Source organism: Bos indicus x Bos taurus, chromosome 4 (genome assembly GCF_003369695.1).
Source record: "Bos indicus x Bos taurus breed Angus x Brahman F1 hybrid chromosome 4, Bos_hybrid_MaternalHap_v2.0, whole genome shotgun sequence".
Lineage (NCBI taxonomy): Eukaryota > Metazoa > Chordata > Mammalia > Artiodactyla > Bovidae > Bos > Bos indicus x Bos taurus.
This window is the reverse complement of record NC_040079.1, coordinates 76,675,710-76,692,242: the sequence shown is the minus strand read 5'-3', so window position 1 is coordinate 76,692,242 and position 16,533 is coordinate 76,675,710. Positions and strand designations below refer to the sequence as shown.

Below are 16,533 nucleotides of genomic sequence, written 5' to 3'. Positions count from 1 at the left end.
CTAGGTCAGTTTCATTAAGAAAAAGTCCCTTTTTACTGATATGAAACAGCTTAAACAAATTTTCTAAGGTAACTGCAGGGTTTAACTCATTTAATGAATTTTAATAAGAAATACATGATCAGTCAAGAACCTGAAAAAAAAAATGAATAACACTGAACTAGTTTTAATGGAAATTAGCTCATTACCCTGCTGACTTACATTACTAAAGGCTGAATTTTTGATGGAAAATTTGCCAGACTGTGGGAAAATGGGAGGATCTTTAAATTAAAGATTAACTGTATTAGTGGTATTTTTCTCCCTTAAATTAGCCTTAACTGGAGGCTTTTTAAAACCTTGGGTCTTTCTCCGCTTTGGGAAACTTAAAAAAAAAAAAAAAAAAAAGATGATTTCCTCTATAGGAAGAATTTCTCACTGTCCATGAAATATTTTCAGGAAGTAGTAGGGACATGAATCTCCTTTATTAGTCACAATCCTTTGTAAGAAATGATCATTTAAGAGGAGGGAGGGACTGTACAAGTGGCCAGGTGGGTTTTATGACCTCCAGCAGGGTACCAAGTTCAGTTCAGTTCAGTCCCTAGTCATGTCCGACTCTTTGTGACCCCATGAATCGCAGCACGCCAGGCCTCCCTGTCCATCACCAACTCCCGGAGTTCACGCAGACTCACGTCCATCGAGTCAGTGATGCCATCCAGCCATCTCATCCTCTGTCGTCCCCTTCTCTTCCTGCCCCCCAATCCCTCCCAGCATCAGAGTCTTTTCCAATGAGTCAACTCTTCACATGAGGTGGTCAAAGTATTGGAGTTTCAGCTTTAGCATCAGTCCTTCCAAAGAACACCCAGGACTGATCTCCTTTAGAATAGACTGGTTGGATCTCCTTGCAGTCCAAGGGACTCTCAAGAGTCTTCTCCAACACCACAGTTCTAAAGCATCAATTCTTCAGTGCTCAGCTTTCTTCACAGTCCGACTCTCACACATACATGACCACTGGAAAAACCATAGCCTTGATTAGACAGACCTTTGTTGGCAAAGTAATGTCTCTGCTTTTGAATATGCTATCTAGGTTGGTCATAACTTTCCTTCCAAGGAGTAAGCATCTTTTAATTTCATGGCTGCAGTCACCATCTGCAGTGATTTTGGAGCTCAAAAAAATAAAGTCTGACACTGTTTCCACTGTTTCCCCGTCTATTTCCCATGAAGTGATGGGACCAGATGCCATGATCTTAGTTTTCAGAATACTGAGCTTTAAGCCAAAGGACTGTGAAAAAAAATTATCTTTCTCACTTTCTCTTTTTTTTCTCACATTCATGTGATATGTGTGTACTTTTATTCTCCCTTTCTTTTTCCTCTTTTTATTGCTCTACTTTTTTATTTTTTTAATTGTGATAAAACATATGTGATATAACATTTGCCATATTAACCATATTTAAAGTGTATTGTTGTTTAGTCACTCAGTCATATCCAATTCTTTGCAGCCTCATGTACTGCAGCATACTAGGCTCCTTTGTCCTCCACTATCTCCCAGAGTTTGCTCAAATTCATGTCCATTGAGTCGGTTATGCCATCCAACCATCTCATCCTCTGTTGTCCCCTTCTCCTGCCCTCAGTCTTTCCCAGCATCAAGGTCATTTTCAGTGAGTTAGCTCTTCGCATCAGGTGGCCAAAATATTGGAGCTTCAGTTTCAGCATTAGTCCTTCCAATAAATATTCAGGGTTGATTTCCTTTAGGATTGACTGGTTTGATCTCCTAGCAGTCCAAGGGACTCTTAAGAGTAGTCTTCAGATCAGATCAGATCAGTCGCTCAGTCGTGTCCGACTCTTTGCGACCCCATGAATCGCAGCACGCCAGGCCTCCCTGTCCATCACCAACTCCCGGAGTTCACTCAGACTCACATCCATCGAGTCAGTGATGCCATCCAGCCATCTCATCCTCTGTCGTCCCCTTCTCCTCTTGCCCCCAATCCCTCCCAGCATCAGAGTCTTTTCCAGTGAGTCAACTCTTCACGTGATGTGGCCAAAGTACTGGAGTTTCAGCTTCAGCATCATTCCTTCCAAAAAAATCCCAGGGCTGATCTCCTTCAGAATGGACTGGTTGGATCTCCTTGCAGTCCAAGGGGCTCTCAAGAGTCTTCTCCAACACCACAGTTCAAAAGCATCAATTCTTCGGCGCTCAGCCTTCTTCACAGTCCAACTCTCACATCCATACATGACCACAGGAAAAACCATAGCCTTGACTAGACGAACCTTTGTTGGCAAAGTAATGTCTCTGCTTTTCAATATGCTATCTAGGTTGGTCATAACCTTCCTTCCAAGGAGTAAGCGTCTTTTAATTTCATGGCTGCAGTCACCATCTGTAGTGATTTTGGAGCCCAGAAAAATAAAGTCTGACACTGTTTCCACTGTTTCCCCATCTATTTCCCATGAAGTGATGGGACCGGATGCCATGATCTTCGTTTTCTGAATGTTGAGCTTTAAGCTAACTTTTTCACTCTCCACTTTCACTTTCATCAAGAGGCTTTTGAGTTCCTCTTCACTTTCTGCCATAAGTGTGGTGGTCATCTGCATATCTGAGGTTATTGATATTTCTCCCGGCAATCTTGATTCCAGCTTGTGCTTCTTCCAGTCCAGGGTTTCTCATGATGTACTCTGCATATAAGTTAAATAAACAGGGTGACAATACACAGCCTTGACGAACTCCTTTTCCTATTTGGAACCAGTCTGTTGTTCCATGTCCAGTTCTAACTGTTGCTTCCTGACCTGCATACAGATTTCTCAAGAGAGGCAGATCAGGTGGTCTGATATTCCCATCTCTTTCAGAATTTTCCACAGTTTCTTGTGATCCACACAGTCAAAGGCTTTGGCATAGTCAATAAAACAGAAATAGATGTTTTTCTGGAACTCTCTTGCTTTTTCTATGATCCAGCGGATGTTGGCAATTTAATCTCTGGTTCCTCTACCTTTTCTAAAACCAGCTTGAACATCAGGAAGTTCACGGTTCACATATTGCTGAAGCCTGGCTTGGAGAATTTTGAGCATTACTTTACTAGCATGTGAGATGAGTGCAATTGTGCAGTAGTTTGAGCATTCTTTGGCATTGCCTTTCTTTGGGATTGGAATGAAAACTGACCTTTTCCAGTCCTGTGACCACTGCTGAGTTTTCCAAATTTGCTGGCATATTGAGTGCAGCGCTTTCACAGCATCATCTTTCAGGATTTGAGGTATATTCAATTGTTGTATCTTATTTTTCAAGCAAACCAGAACAAAGCTTTTAGTAACTCAGAGCATGGACATCTCTGCTGAAACAGGCCTTTAGTTCAAAATGGTTCCTAGTCCTTTTCTGTTGCTTAAAGAAAATGAGAAATAGAAAGTGTTTCTCCTGCATCTCTGTCATTTGTAGTAAATGGAATTTTCTATAAAATGCATGAAATTAATGATAGTTTTCAAAGCCAGAGTCATATGTTGCAGCAAGTACTTCAGTTAAAGAAAAAATCATCTCACATTCTGCAAACGGTAGTTCAGTATATCAAACAGACTATAGAGGCATATTGAAAGATTTAGTCCCTGAGGAAATTACTAGAAATCCCAAAAAATTGCATTGGCCTAATTCCAAAGTGAAGATATCATGATGGCATTCTCTGATTAAGTTTCTCTTCATTGTATTTTGAGCCCTTATTTGAAGTGGGGAGTTTTAAGAAAGTTCATCATCTTGTATCCTGTGAAAATAATTATTATATAATGATTAAAAAACAACAACAACAACAACTCTTCCCAAACAACTCACAAATGCATGCTAGAAAGTGACTCTCCCTTCAGAGCTGCAGTAAATATACTGATATTCTTTCGTTTGGGGTATCATGTGTCAGAAGTAGTTTCTGATAAGAGCCACTTTGTGGAACTTTCTTATGATAAGGCACTATTGCTAACCAGTCATCACACAATTTGAAAATGTTCCTTTGCGGCGCTGACATTGGCCACACAGAGTTTGTATCACCTGAGGTGAGACATTAGGCAACAGTTGTTCCTTATGAACAACCAACCAACGCAATCCAATGATGTGCATAGAATGTTTTCTGGTTTCTCCTAAAGCAAGATTCCTAACAATAAAACATTGGAGAAGGTGCAAAAATGGGAAATACTAAATATTTTTTGCATTTTTACTAAATTGAGTGGGTATTACCTACAGTAGACATTGCTACTGTGTTTTCATTTTTAACTGGTTCAGTTCAGTTCAATCACTCAGTTGTGTCCGAATCTTTGTGACCACATGAATCACAGCACACCAGGCCTCCCTGTCCATCACCAGCTCCCAGAGTTCACTCAAACTCATGTCCATTGAGTCAGTGATGCCATCCAGCCGTCTCATTCTCTGTCGTCCCCTTCTCCTCCTGCCCCCAATCCCTCCCAGCATCAGGGTCTTTTCCAGTGAGTCAGCTCTTCACATGAGGTGGCCAAAGTATTGGAGTTTCATCTTCGGCATCAGTCCTTCCAATGAACACTCAGGACTGATCTCCTTTAGGATGGACTGGTTGGATCTCCTTGCAGTCCAAGGGACTCTCAAGAGTCTTCTCCAACACCATAGTTCAAAAGCATTAATTCTTCGGTGCTCTTATATAAAATGTTCCCTATATAGGGTGTTCAAATTTAGAAAATGAAAATGTAGACTTCCCAATTAAATTGAATTTCAGATAAACAAGTAATTTTTAATGTAAGTATGTCCTAGGCAGTGTATGTCTCATGCAGTCAGTCTACAGGACATACTAAAAAGTTATTCATTGTTTATCTGAAATTCATATTTAACTGGGCAACCATAGTCCTATAATTATTAAAATTGTATTTAGTTGATATGTAAATTTGATTTAACTTTCAGTATGAAACTGGTTTTGCCTTCTCTCCTCTTCCATTTTTAAGCATCAGAATTTCTGTTTAAGCTATTTGTACTGTGTTTCTGTTTCTCTGCCCATCTAATTGTGCTTTTACATGAGGAATTAAAAATATATTTTAACTTTATTTCTTGTTCTAAAGAAGACAGATTTTAGAGATCTAACTTAATTTTCTGCTTCATATTAAATGCATTGAAATTTCCTTATTGGCTGCATCTAAATTTTCCCATTTATTCTCTTACTTTTTTCCTTTTTAAAATGTCCCTACTCATGTTTCAGTTAGCTTATAACTGTTTCTTGAGGTCTTTCACTTTTATTGTCTTTAGTGTTCAGTTCAGTTCAGTTCAGTCGCTCGGTCGTGTCCGACTTTTTGTGACCCCATGAATTGCAGCATTCCAGGCCTCCCTGTCCCTCACCAACTCCCGGAGTTCATTCAAACTCATGTCCATTGAGTCGGTGATGCCATCCAGCCATCTCATCCTCTGTTATCCCCTTCTCCTCCTGCCCCCAATCCCTCCCAGCATTAGGGTCTTTTCCAATGAGTCAACTCTTCACATGAGGTGGACAAAGTACTGGAGTTTCAGCTCTGGCATCATTCCTTCCAAAGAATACCCAGGACTGATCTCCTTTAGAATGGACTGGTTGGATCTCAACACACTTCAATAAATGATCAGTATGGAAAACAGGTTAAGTTATTATAATAAATAAATAAAATAAATAAATTTTAATTCTATAAGAGAATTATAATATTCTACTTTCTATAGAAGTAGGGAAAATAAAGGCCAGAAATAAACTAAAATATAAAGCAAGTTTTATTAGTATTTTAAAGAAAAATCCCTTTTTTATGAATTTGCCTTTGTAAAAAGGACTATCAGCTCTGAAAGGCTTAAGAAAAAGCTATCTATATTCCTCATCCTGTATCCCTGAGTGTAGGTGGTGAGACACCCAAAAGTAATTGTCTTAACAAACCAAGCCTGTCTTCCTTCTGTGATCTATTTTGGCCAGAATGATTTCAAAAAAAGAAAAGTTCTAGAAATAAGGATTTAAAAGTTCTTATTTTGTTTGGGGGTATTTTATGTTAATTGCAATAGACTAGATTTCTTACAGGTGTAATCCCTACAAAAATTTATTGTACATTTATAATCATTTGACCCACATTATTATAGCATTTGACCTACATCATTTGACCCATGCTATTATAGTATTTATGGAGCTCTTCCAATGAAGCTGAGCAGAAAACTGGAGATTAATCAGGTAGAAAACATGATTTTATCAATTAATTGGGCCAAATTGGGTATACCCCAAATAGATGTTTTCTTTTCTTTTTTTATTCCTTTGCATTTTATTTACACAATTATCAGAACAGCAAACTGCCAACCAATTAAATCTTTGAAGAAGAGTTACATATCTTTTTTTTTTTTCCATTGCAACACTATTTTTTTTTAATTTTATTTTTAAACTTTACAAATTGTATTAGTTTTGCCAAATATCAAAATGAATCCGCCACAGGTATACATGTGTTCCCCATCCTGAACCCTCCTCCCTCCCAGTACCATCCCTCTGGGTCGTCCCAGTGCACTAGCCCCAAGCATCCAGTATCATGCATCGAACCTGGACTGGCAATTCGTTTCATACATGATATTATACATGTTTCAATGCCATTCTCCCAAATCTTCCCACCCTCTCCCTCTGCAACAGAGTTCATAAGACTGTTCTATACATACATCTTTTTATATAATTTATTTTTAATTGTAGGATAATTGCTTTACAATGTTGTATTGCAAAATAAATGTTTTTTGTTCATCTTCATTTAAGTGTTTATAGCATGATTGCTAATTTGCCAAAGGAACTCTAAGACTCACGTAAGTTATTTATTTTTAAGGAAATCTATTCTGATATTATTTCTGCTACCTAACATTACTTACTCTGAAACAAGCAGCTTCTTTCTGACAATGACTCAGAAAGTGAAGCTATTGCTTCGGAGATTGAAGCCTCTTCCTCACAACTCAGCATTAGGCATATTTCAGAAACTGCCATAATGGGCACAGTGGAGAAGTCCTGCATCATGCCAATAGTCTGAGGTCAGACTGAATAAAACAACCTCAAAAGAAGAGGAAGCCAATGTGCCAGTGATGACAGGTGGTCAAATTAAATGGCCCTCTCTCCTTGTCTTATCTTAACCAATGTCCCTATTATGCCATTTCAGTTCTGGCACCGTAGCTGCCAAGAGGTCCCATGATTATACATTTTCCACAGGAGGAATAATCATCTTTTAAGATAATGCTCCATGTGGAGATGAGAGCCCCATAAAAAGAAATCACTTTCAATACATCTGTAAATCTAAGAAACTCCCAGCACCTAGCAAATGTAAAGCAGCAAATACTCAAAATCCATTCTGGCACTGCAGGAAGAAGAAAAAGGAGGAACACAGAGAAAGCAGAGGAAATCACTGAATGTTTGAACATTGTGAGAATGTATAAATGACATCTTTTCTCAAAAGAACCATTGCTGACCGTTCCATGAAACAGCAAATAAATTTTATCCTTCAATGAGTAATAGTTAATTGGCCAATAGGTCACAATGCTTTTCACTTTTATAATTATTGGTCAAATAGTTTTCATTGGCATTTACATTACATTTACATTACAGAATGAGTCAGAGATAAATATATTTATTTATCTGTAATTTTACTCTCAGCTATTATCAAAAAGGATGTGATTAAATCCTTGCAATTAAATTATAATCAAGCCACACATTAAATAGAACTTTTTTAATAGTTGGAAAGAGAAATAAGAACATACATACAGAGTATACAAGAAAGTAAGCCAATTCCACCCATCTCCTTAGGTAAGATAGTTATTATACTTCAGCATTAAATTTAACTCTGTGTTCCAAGGAAACTTGAGGAATATGATGGCTTACATGCTTTCACTCTTTTCATAAAATGCAGCATCAGCTATTTACAACGTTTGTGTTGAGGTGCAAGTAGTATTTAAATTAGTGTTTATACTGTGCCTGAGTTGGATTGCTTCAGCATCTAGATAAGTGTGTGTCTAGTTTTCTGTGGATATTTCCTATAAATGTAAATAGTTGAAAACCATGGCCCATTCTATGCCAGTCCAAGTTTTAAAGGTAATAAGCATTACGTGGCATATTTTCAACATTCCATTTTTTATTGGGCATTTTATCAGACACCACCTAATATTAACATGAGTGAAGTCATTGAAAGAGGGGAGAGATGGTATGAGAAGAAAGTAAATTTGTTCTGTATTTTGGCTTGTGTTTTGGCTTGCTGGGGTCAGTGTATGATAAAATAATAACAGTAAAGGAAAAAGGAATTAATCTGTCCTTTACTTTTAATTATCTTAAAGGTCATTCAGATCAAACAAAGTCAGTTCAACCGTCACACCATTTGTGATCATTGAAAGAGCTCAATGAGTTGAAAAATTCCTGTCTTTGATGATACACGATTCACTCAATTAACAAACATTTTTAGCTGCTTCTTCGTGAAAAACATTGTGTTGTCACTAGGGCACAGGGATAATAAAATGGATATCTGCTATAGAGAAGTCAGTGGGAAAAATGGCTCATATACAGTTATAGTGGAATCTATTCATGATATAAGTATATACATTATTTATAAATGTAGGATTAACGAAGGCTTGTTGATTGATTTCTAACCACATAAAGCAGAATTATTTATTATACTAATCACTGGTGTTAACCTTTAAAAGTCTTAATTTCTATCTATATTCTCTCTGTCTGTTCCTCTCTACCCTCCTCACTGTTTCTCATTTTCTCTCTGTCTCTCTCTCCCTCTCCTTCTCCCTCTCTCTCCCTCTCTCTCCCCCTCTCTCTCTCTTCCCACCCCACCCACCCACACCCATACCCACATCCACACACAGCTAAGGCTGTGCCACAGAAATCCCGAAGGATGACTCAGCCTTAGCTCTTGTAAAGTGACTGATCTTTTGCCACACAGTTCCTCACCATCGCTGGGCTTCAGAATCCTCAGCTTCCAAATAAAGAAATATTCCTAGAATCATTAATATAATACAATAAAATTGTTCCCTTTGAAAAAAAACTGTGCAGCCAGGCAGAATGTGTTGTTGTTTACTATTAACTTATATAAAGTACTTGCGGTTGTCTTAATATCATGCTACCTGTAAGTGGTAGTGGAATGTATTTTCAAAGTTCATATATTGTTTTCTTTATTGCAGGTTTCTTTTCTCCATGGAAAACCCCAAAGCCTGTAAGTTGAAATTCTTCTTCTTTATTACTAGTTAGATTACAATTTCACTAAGTAAGATTTGAACTGGATAACCTCAAAATCCCTTCCTCCTTTGAGATTTTTGATGTCAAAAGAACAAATTCTCTGTGAAAAACTAACTTGTCTTGCTTTCCTATAAAGATTATTCTGTTTTTTTACATTTTTACAAAACAAGCATTAACACTGTTCAGTATGGTATGCTGAAAATTCTTTAGAAACCTTTGTTTCACCATCAGAAATACCATAGTTTCTTACTGCATTGAATTTTTAAAACAATACAAATTATAGACCCAGATGTCTTGACCTACAAATTAAATCTGACCCTCAAGAAATTTAGCTGTATATATATTTGTGTTTATATTTACATTTTAATGCATACAGAGCTAAACAAAGACACACAGATACATGTGTGTCTGTGAAAAAATTTGTGTTTTTCCACCATAACTGACAGTCACTCAAAGTGGTACTCTGAATTTTCAGAAACTGGTGATCTCTGCTGTCACCTAGTCTCTCTGAGCCTAGTTTCTTTATCAGCTGTCCTGAAAGGTTGATGCTAACGTAGGAGACTGGTATTTTATTAATCTTTTTGTGATACAAGTTTAGCCAAGTTGCCTTCCCAGCTGGAGATGATCTTTACTTGCCATTGATTGAAATCAGTTTGTCCAAGTCCCAAGAGCTGGGACTAGCTTTCTGGGGTCCCATTCTATGCTGTGTTAGAATAGCCAACCTTAACTGAGATAGCTAAAACCCAGAAGTGGAAGAGAGCTGTGCAAAGTGATTCAAGTTAACAACAAAAAAACAAAACAAACAATTAAAAAAAAAAACAACTCAAAATCTCAGGGAATCACGTCTTCCACCTACTTTTCTTTCCTCTCACAGTAAGTAGCTCTGACACCAGTGGCCCCTAATTTGGCCAGTGAGTAGGGACTTCTTGGGTTAATTTTATGCTCCTTTTTTCCCCCTTTTACTGAAGGAATATTTAAGTGCTTCATTTTTTCATTTGAGAAATGGACATAATATGATTTTGCATATTTTTCAAGTGCAATAACTGGCTTATTTAAATAACATGGCTTTAAAATCATTTGAAGACATGAGAAAATAAAATATTATTGAGCTCTGGAGTATGCCTGAGGTCCAGGTTTCTTTCAAAGAGAGATGAGAAAACTGGGAGCTGGTGATGAGAGGCCCATGCTCTCAGAACTTTCACACCAAGCATGTCTTTATTTGGGATTCAGCTCATCTGGTCCACAGAGTATATCAGATGAGAAAACTAGTCTTCTTTGAGCCTAGTTAAAGTATTTAGTGATACGTGTGATTTTGAAAATACTTAAAATGAAATTTGTTTTGCCTTGACCAAAATCTGAATAATTCCTTCCTTTCACCACCAGAGTTAAAAATCTGTGTTCTGTGGTTACACATATCTTTATCTAATTTAAGAAGGAATCTTGCAACTTCATCACGGTGCTACAATTAAATAATCTACTGATTTCCTTATATGTACCACATTTACACAAATAATGCCATTGGCATAATTATAGTATCTGCTGTCATTACACTAATTACATCCACACTCAATAATTCCAAAAATGGGTTTTCATAGAACTCAGTTTAAAATTAATCCTGAACCCAGGCATCCCTCCAAAAGGTAGGACTTGGACTTCCAGGTGCTAAGCTAAATGAAGATAGAGGATTGTCAGTGTAATGTCCTCCATGCATCCACCAGAAACTCTTCAGATTAGGGACTCGGGTGACAGGCCATGTGTAAAGTGGTTTAGAGTGCAGGCTCTGAAGGCTTACTGCCTGTGTTCAAACTGTGCTTCTCCTTACTAGCTAGGTTGCCTTCAACTAGCTGCTTAAGCTTTCAGTATTTCAAGTTCATCTATAAATGGGGATAATAATAATACTCCTCTCATGGTTATTGTAAAGAGTCTATGACTTAATCCATGTAAGGTGCTTAAAGCAGAGCCTCTGACATGCTCAAAAATATAAACTACTGTCATTCTAGAAAGCAGACTTTCCACGAATAAACTCTTAACAAATTAATCACTCAATGAATAAACATAGTTTGCAAAACTATTTACTTAAATATATAAATACATACCCACAGTATTTGGATTTATGCACTCTCTCCTTTGAAGAGGATTGATGACATTGTTAATCAGGATAAGGAAATGTTTTCACCCCTTCTCCTGGTCCTGTGTCACTTTCTGACCTTCTTCTGTCCTACTGATCCACGTCTAAAACTAATCCACATCAAGAGAGCCACTTCTGTTTAACAAGTAATACACTAACTGTAGTGGGTTCTTGTTCTCTTCATCTGGAAGGAATACAAGTTCATTCTCCAAGTACTGAATCAAGCCAAATGTCTTCATCTCCCAGCCCTGCCCTAAAATAGTAAGGAAGTGTGTTTAGACTATCCTAGCTTCTACAGGTAGCAAGCACTTTCTAGTTTTCATGGGGAGGACAACTTACCTTGTTCACAAGCTCTCTATTCTCAGTGTGCATCCTAGAATCAGAAGGTGGGTTTAAAAAAATTGACCACACCATAATCGATTTTTTTTCTGTTTTACTCTTTGATATCCCATCGTGAATTATATGTCTACTCTGTCCACTGCTATCTCAGTGACTATATTTTCATACAGTTAAAACATTCACTCATTCATCAAGGAGAATAGAAATACAAGTCTTCTCCCAGATAAAGAAAACAATTTGGTTTCCATTTTTCCTTACTCTAGTGAAGTGTTTATAAATATTGGCATAGGTAAGGACACAGCTAGGACTGTGGAAAGTTCCAATCAGAAGCCTTTTTGACAGATAAACGCCTGGCAGGTAACACAGCTCTTCAGAGGTCAAGGCCAGGAAGACATTAAGTGGAATAAGAAGTTGGGGTAAGAGTCTAGGTGGTTCATGAATATTGAGAGGAACTAGTGAGTACAAGGTAACCCAGCTGGAAGGCAAAAGTGCAGAGACCAAGGTATCTAAGAAAATATTAGGAAGTCAATAGAGTTGCTCAGTCATGTCGGACTCTTTGCGACCCTGTGGACTGTAGGCTGCCAGGCTTCTCTGCCCACAGCATTCTGCAGGCAAGAATACTGGAGTGGGTAGCCATTCTCTTCTCCAGGAGATCTTCCCAACCCAGGAATAGAACCCACGTCTCCTGCATTTGCAGGCAGATTCTTTACTGTCTGAGTCACCAGGGAAGCCCTTAATACCTATGCCTGATTCATGTTGATGTTTGGCAGAAATCAACAAAATTCTGCAAAAGCAATTATCCTTCAGTTAAAAAAAAAAAAGATGCTGTCAGATCAGCACATCAGCTCCAGAGAACAGGGGTTGGGGGGTGGGGGTGGAGGGGGCGGTGATCCCACAGCAGGGGGTTTCCACCATGGTCTTCTAGGTCTGAACTTCAAATGACTGGATAAGAGGGTGGGGGAGTGAAGGACTATGAGTCTTCTTTTTCAGTAATTTCATGGGCACTGTGATTATCTGCTCTACAGTCTTACAAATCCCTGACAGAGTGACTCGAGGGTTGATTAATGTCACAGCAAGACACTGTGAATGCTTTACTAAGCATGAACTGGACTCAACAAATTTCTCCATCTCAGTGCTGTAGACATTGTAGAATTTTTCTATCTGCCACAGAAACTTTCCTAAACAGTGCCAAAAGCATTATTTATTTTCTAGTTTTAAGAATGTTTTTTAATACTAATATTTCACCTGAAGCATGTTTGCTCCAGTGACTGTACATGAACAATATATATACTAGCAAGACTTATGGGAGAATCAGATAACCCTCTGTGGAAGATAGAAGAAATAAATAGACATTTGCTGAAGCCCTTTGATGACAAGTGGGATACTCAGTGATTCAGACCATATTTCTAATTTATTTACTTTTTAGAATTAAGTATCTTATGTTTAGAAACAGAAGGGAGAAAGTCACAGCCAAAATGCACCCACATGGTGCCTGAAGTCAGTTAAAATGAAAAATAAAAAAGAAGATGCCTTTAGCCACAGTGTGGGTCTTCCTGTCAGAGCACAGGCACAGAGAATGGATGACCAAAGGAACCTACAATGGCTTCCTAGGCAAATTTTACTTTCAAGTGAATTATGAAGTGCATATTTAAAGATTTTTACTAAATGGGAGCTAAAGGGTCACTGAGCAGAAAATTGGCCAGACTCTGAGCAAATTTACAAATTATTCCCCTCAATGTATTATTATGTTAAAAGAAAAAAAAGGACTCCCATTATAGATATAGATTTGTTTTTGACCCAGGGCCAGGCACTGACAGCTGCTGGACCTCTCTGTGCTCCTAGAGATCATGTTTAATATTAGGGAGTTGAACTCAGGGGTTTTCCATCTTTGTTAGTTATAGAACCTTTGTTCAAACGAAATCTTGGTCAGTAGCCCATAAAGTAAACAAATTAAAATGAAGCCAAGTGTCTTCTTAGTTTCTTCTGAAAGCTATGATAACATAGATTGGTGTCTTATAAAAACAGGAATATATTTCTCATAGTTCTAAAAGCTAGAAGTCCAAGATGAAGGCACCAGAAGATTCAGTGTTGGTCAGAGCCCACCTCCTAGATGGCCGTAACCTCACCTGGGTCTTGGGACTACAGAGTTCTCTGGGGTCTCCTCTATAAGGGCACCAGTTCCATTCATGAAAGCTCCAGCTTCATGACCTAATTATCTCCCCAAAGCTCCACCTCCTAGCAGTGTTACCATGGGTGTTAGAATGTCAATATATGAATTTCAAAGAAGCTCAAATATTCAGGCCTTATCTCCAGGAGCACTGAGAGAAGGGTCAGTGACCCATTTCTTGCCCAGTTTGCTGAATGGTCCAACCCCTGCCACAATCCTAGGTACATAAGTGGGTCACAGGGACCTTTGTGTTATATGCTATCTCACATCCTCTCCAGCTTTAAAACATATATTGTTGATAGGTGACAGCTGGCATTGAAGCCCTAACCAAACAATAGCTGTTATGAAAACAAAAGCAGTGCGGTAGAGACTAGAAAGTTATAATCCTGCCAAGCTCAAAATAGTGTGTATCAAAACTGGTCTTCAAGAAAGAACAGGTGACCATATTTTACTGATTTCATCCATTCACTAAATTTGCATTTTCTGAGTACTTGCTGTGTGTTGCTAATGCAACAATGAGAGAGACTATGTCCCCCGCAATCTCTGTCCCCAGCGTCATCTATGTGCGGAGACAAAGGTGGACTTGCAATTACACTTGCGTGTGAGGGGTGGGTAGTGGGTACCGTGGGAGCACCCGGGAGGGACAGGTAACCAGATCAGGAATGGTCAGCAAAGGCCTTCTGAGGGAGGGGCCTCATCTGAATCTAGTAGCCAGGTATAATGAAGATGAGAGATGGGAGAGTACAAAATAGGTAAACCTGGCAAGCAGAAAAAGAAAGAAAATATGCAAGGGAGAGAACCTGTCGGGTTCTAGGGAACGAGAGGAGGGACCGTCAGTGGAGACGAGAAAGAGGATCAGCTGGAGAGCCGCCATGCCCCGCTAGAAAGTGGCGTTTACCCCGAGGACTGCACTCAGTGCAAAATTTCAAACAAGAGGGCATCTTGTTTGAAATCTCAAACAAGATAATCTCATTCTACATACAACAGGTTTAGTCAAAACTGAAAAGCTGAAGTTGAGCTTGAAAGAGAAATCGATTGGTTGTTTAAGTTGGTCGTGTAAACAGGTGATCTTGGTGAATGTGGCTTTCTCCTTGATAAAAAGAAATGAGTCCTCACTTTACCTCACGGGGCCATAGTGACGATCAAAGAAGATAATGTAAATGAAAGAACTTGGTGAACTAAAAAGTATTCTACAGATTGTTAATAAATCATGATGGTGGCAGCAGCAGCATTCTGGAGAAGAAACCACTAGATCAGCAGTAAATGAAGCTTCATAGAAGACTTTGAACAACTCAAACCCTAAAGGGTTGTATAATTACTTACCAACCATGAGGAAAGTGATTGAATGTTCAAGTATAGGAAGTGGTTTGGATGTGTATAGGTGTCAAATGAATACCTGCAGACTATTTTCTTCTTCAGTAAAAACGGTTTCATGAATTGGAGCCATCTTAGAAAAGGAACAATACCATACAGTTATAAGCACTTACAGATAAATTATCTTGAAATACATACAGTGTCTTATTTTATAGGGAGAAAAAAACAGATTCAGAGAGATTAAGTGATTCGCTGAAAATTACTAGCTGGTAGGTGACAAGGTTATGAAAGTTTGCATTCAAAAGTCAAGCAACACATGTATTTATAACCATCCATGGTGCTTTATTATATAGAAATAGAATTTTTTCTTTCAAGGCACTTATACCGAAGTTTTGAATGTTTTGTAAAAGAAAAGTCTGCAGGACAAGGAAGTTGAACTTAAATGTGAGGGCTGTGGTGTGTGACAAGGGAAACAGCAAGAAAGAGAGCTCATCGTCAGTCATCTTCTCTGTTCTCTTTGGCTTTACAGATAATGGATCGATGGGAGAACCAAGGCAGTCCTCAAACGAGTTTATCTGCTCCGGCCATACCACAGAACCTGCCCTTCCCACCCGCCCTTCACAGGAGTTCCTTTCCTGACTCAACAGAGGCCTTTGACCCAAGGAAGCCTGACCCATATGAGCTCTACGAGAAATCGAGAGCCATTTATGAAAGTAGGCGTAAGTGAAAGCCACATAAAACAAGAGCGTATTACAAATAGCTGAAGCCCTGCCAGGGGATTTATTGAGGATGGAATGATCTGGTGTGATTTTTATATTTTGAGGTTCAAAACCTATCTCTAAAGTAAAGCCAGCTGATCTAAACTTTTCCTTAAAAAAGAAAAAAATCTATGTCAACTCAAAAAGAGCTCATATCCTTTGGGTTTAAATTTTGTTTCCTCCTTTTTCTCCCTAAATCCTTTAAGAAAATCAGGAATGTGGGGGGGAAAGGGGGCAAAGGGTAGGCAGTAGAGAAAGAGACGACTAGCTTTATTTAAGCCACCAGATAATAAGAAATAGTTAGGATTTTTATGTTTAATCTGATCTTAGTCTAAAGCATAGATTTCCTTAGAGCATGAATGCAGTCACTGAAGATTTTAGGAATGTGATTAAAATGTCAACCAAGTCCTTCCAACTCATGATGGTGAAAGTAATGGTTCTAAAAGAAGCAAAGAGCAGGTGCCAATCATTTCTACCTGAAATTTCTGCTTCATTTAATGCACTGGGGCCCATTTGAAAGTTGAGTCATAAAATATTGTGTAGGCACTTGTCACCCTATTTAAAAGTCTTCTAAAATCATTTCATTGCACTTTATAAATATTAGAAAACAAAGGTTTTTAATATTGCATATGCATTCACTGAGCCATTTTTCACCACCTAACAGGTCATCTCTTT

The 16,533-nt window shown here is 38.4% G+C and overlaps 1 protein-coding gene across 12 annotated transcripts in view; it reads left to right on the top strand.

The window, feature by feature from the left end:
- The window catches only part of MAGI2 (membrane associated guanylate kinase, WW and PDZ domain containing 2), a 1,464,809-nt gene that overhangs the window by 1,246,445 nt on the left and 201,831 nt on the right, over positions 1-16,533 (top strand). For 10 of the 12 annotated variants that reach the window (XM_027539773.1, XM_027539768.1, XM_027539770.1 and 7 more), the window contains 2 exons: positions 9,098-9,129; positions 15,630-15,819. In XM_027539773.1, the coding sequence (XP_027395574.1) occupies positions 9,098-9,129; positions 15,630-15,819 (222 nt within the window). The remainder of the gene's footprint in view (positions 1-9,097; positions 9,130-15,629; positions 15,820-16,533) is intronic. The other 2 variants (XM_027539771.1, XM_027539769.1) reach the window with 1 other exon arrangement.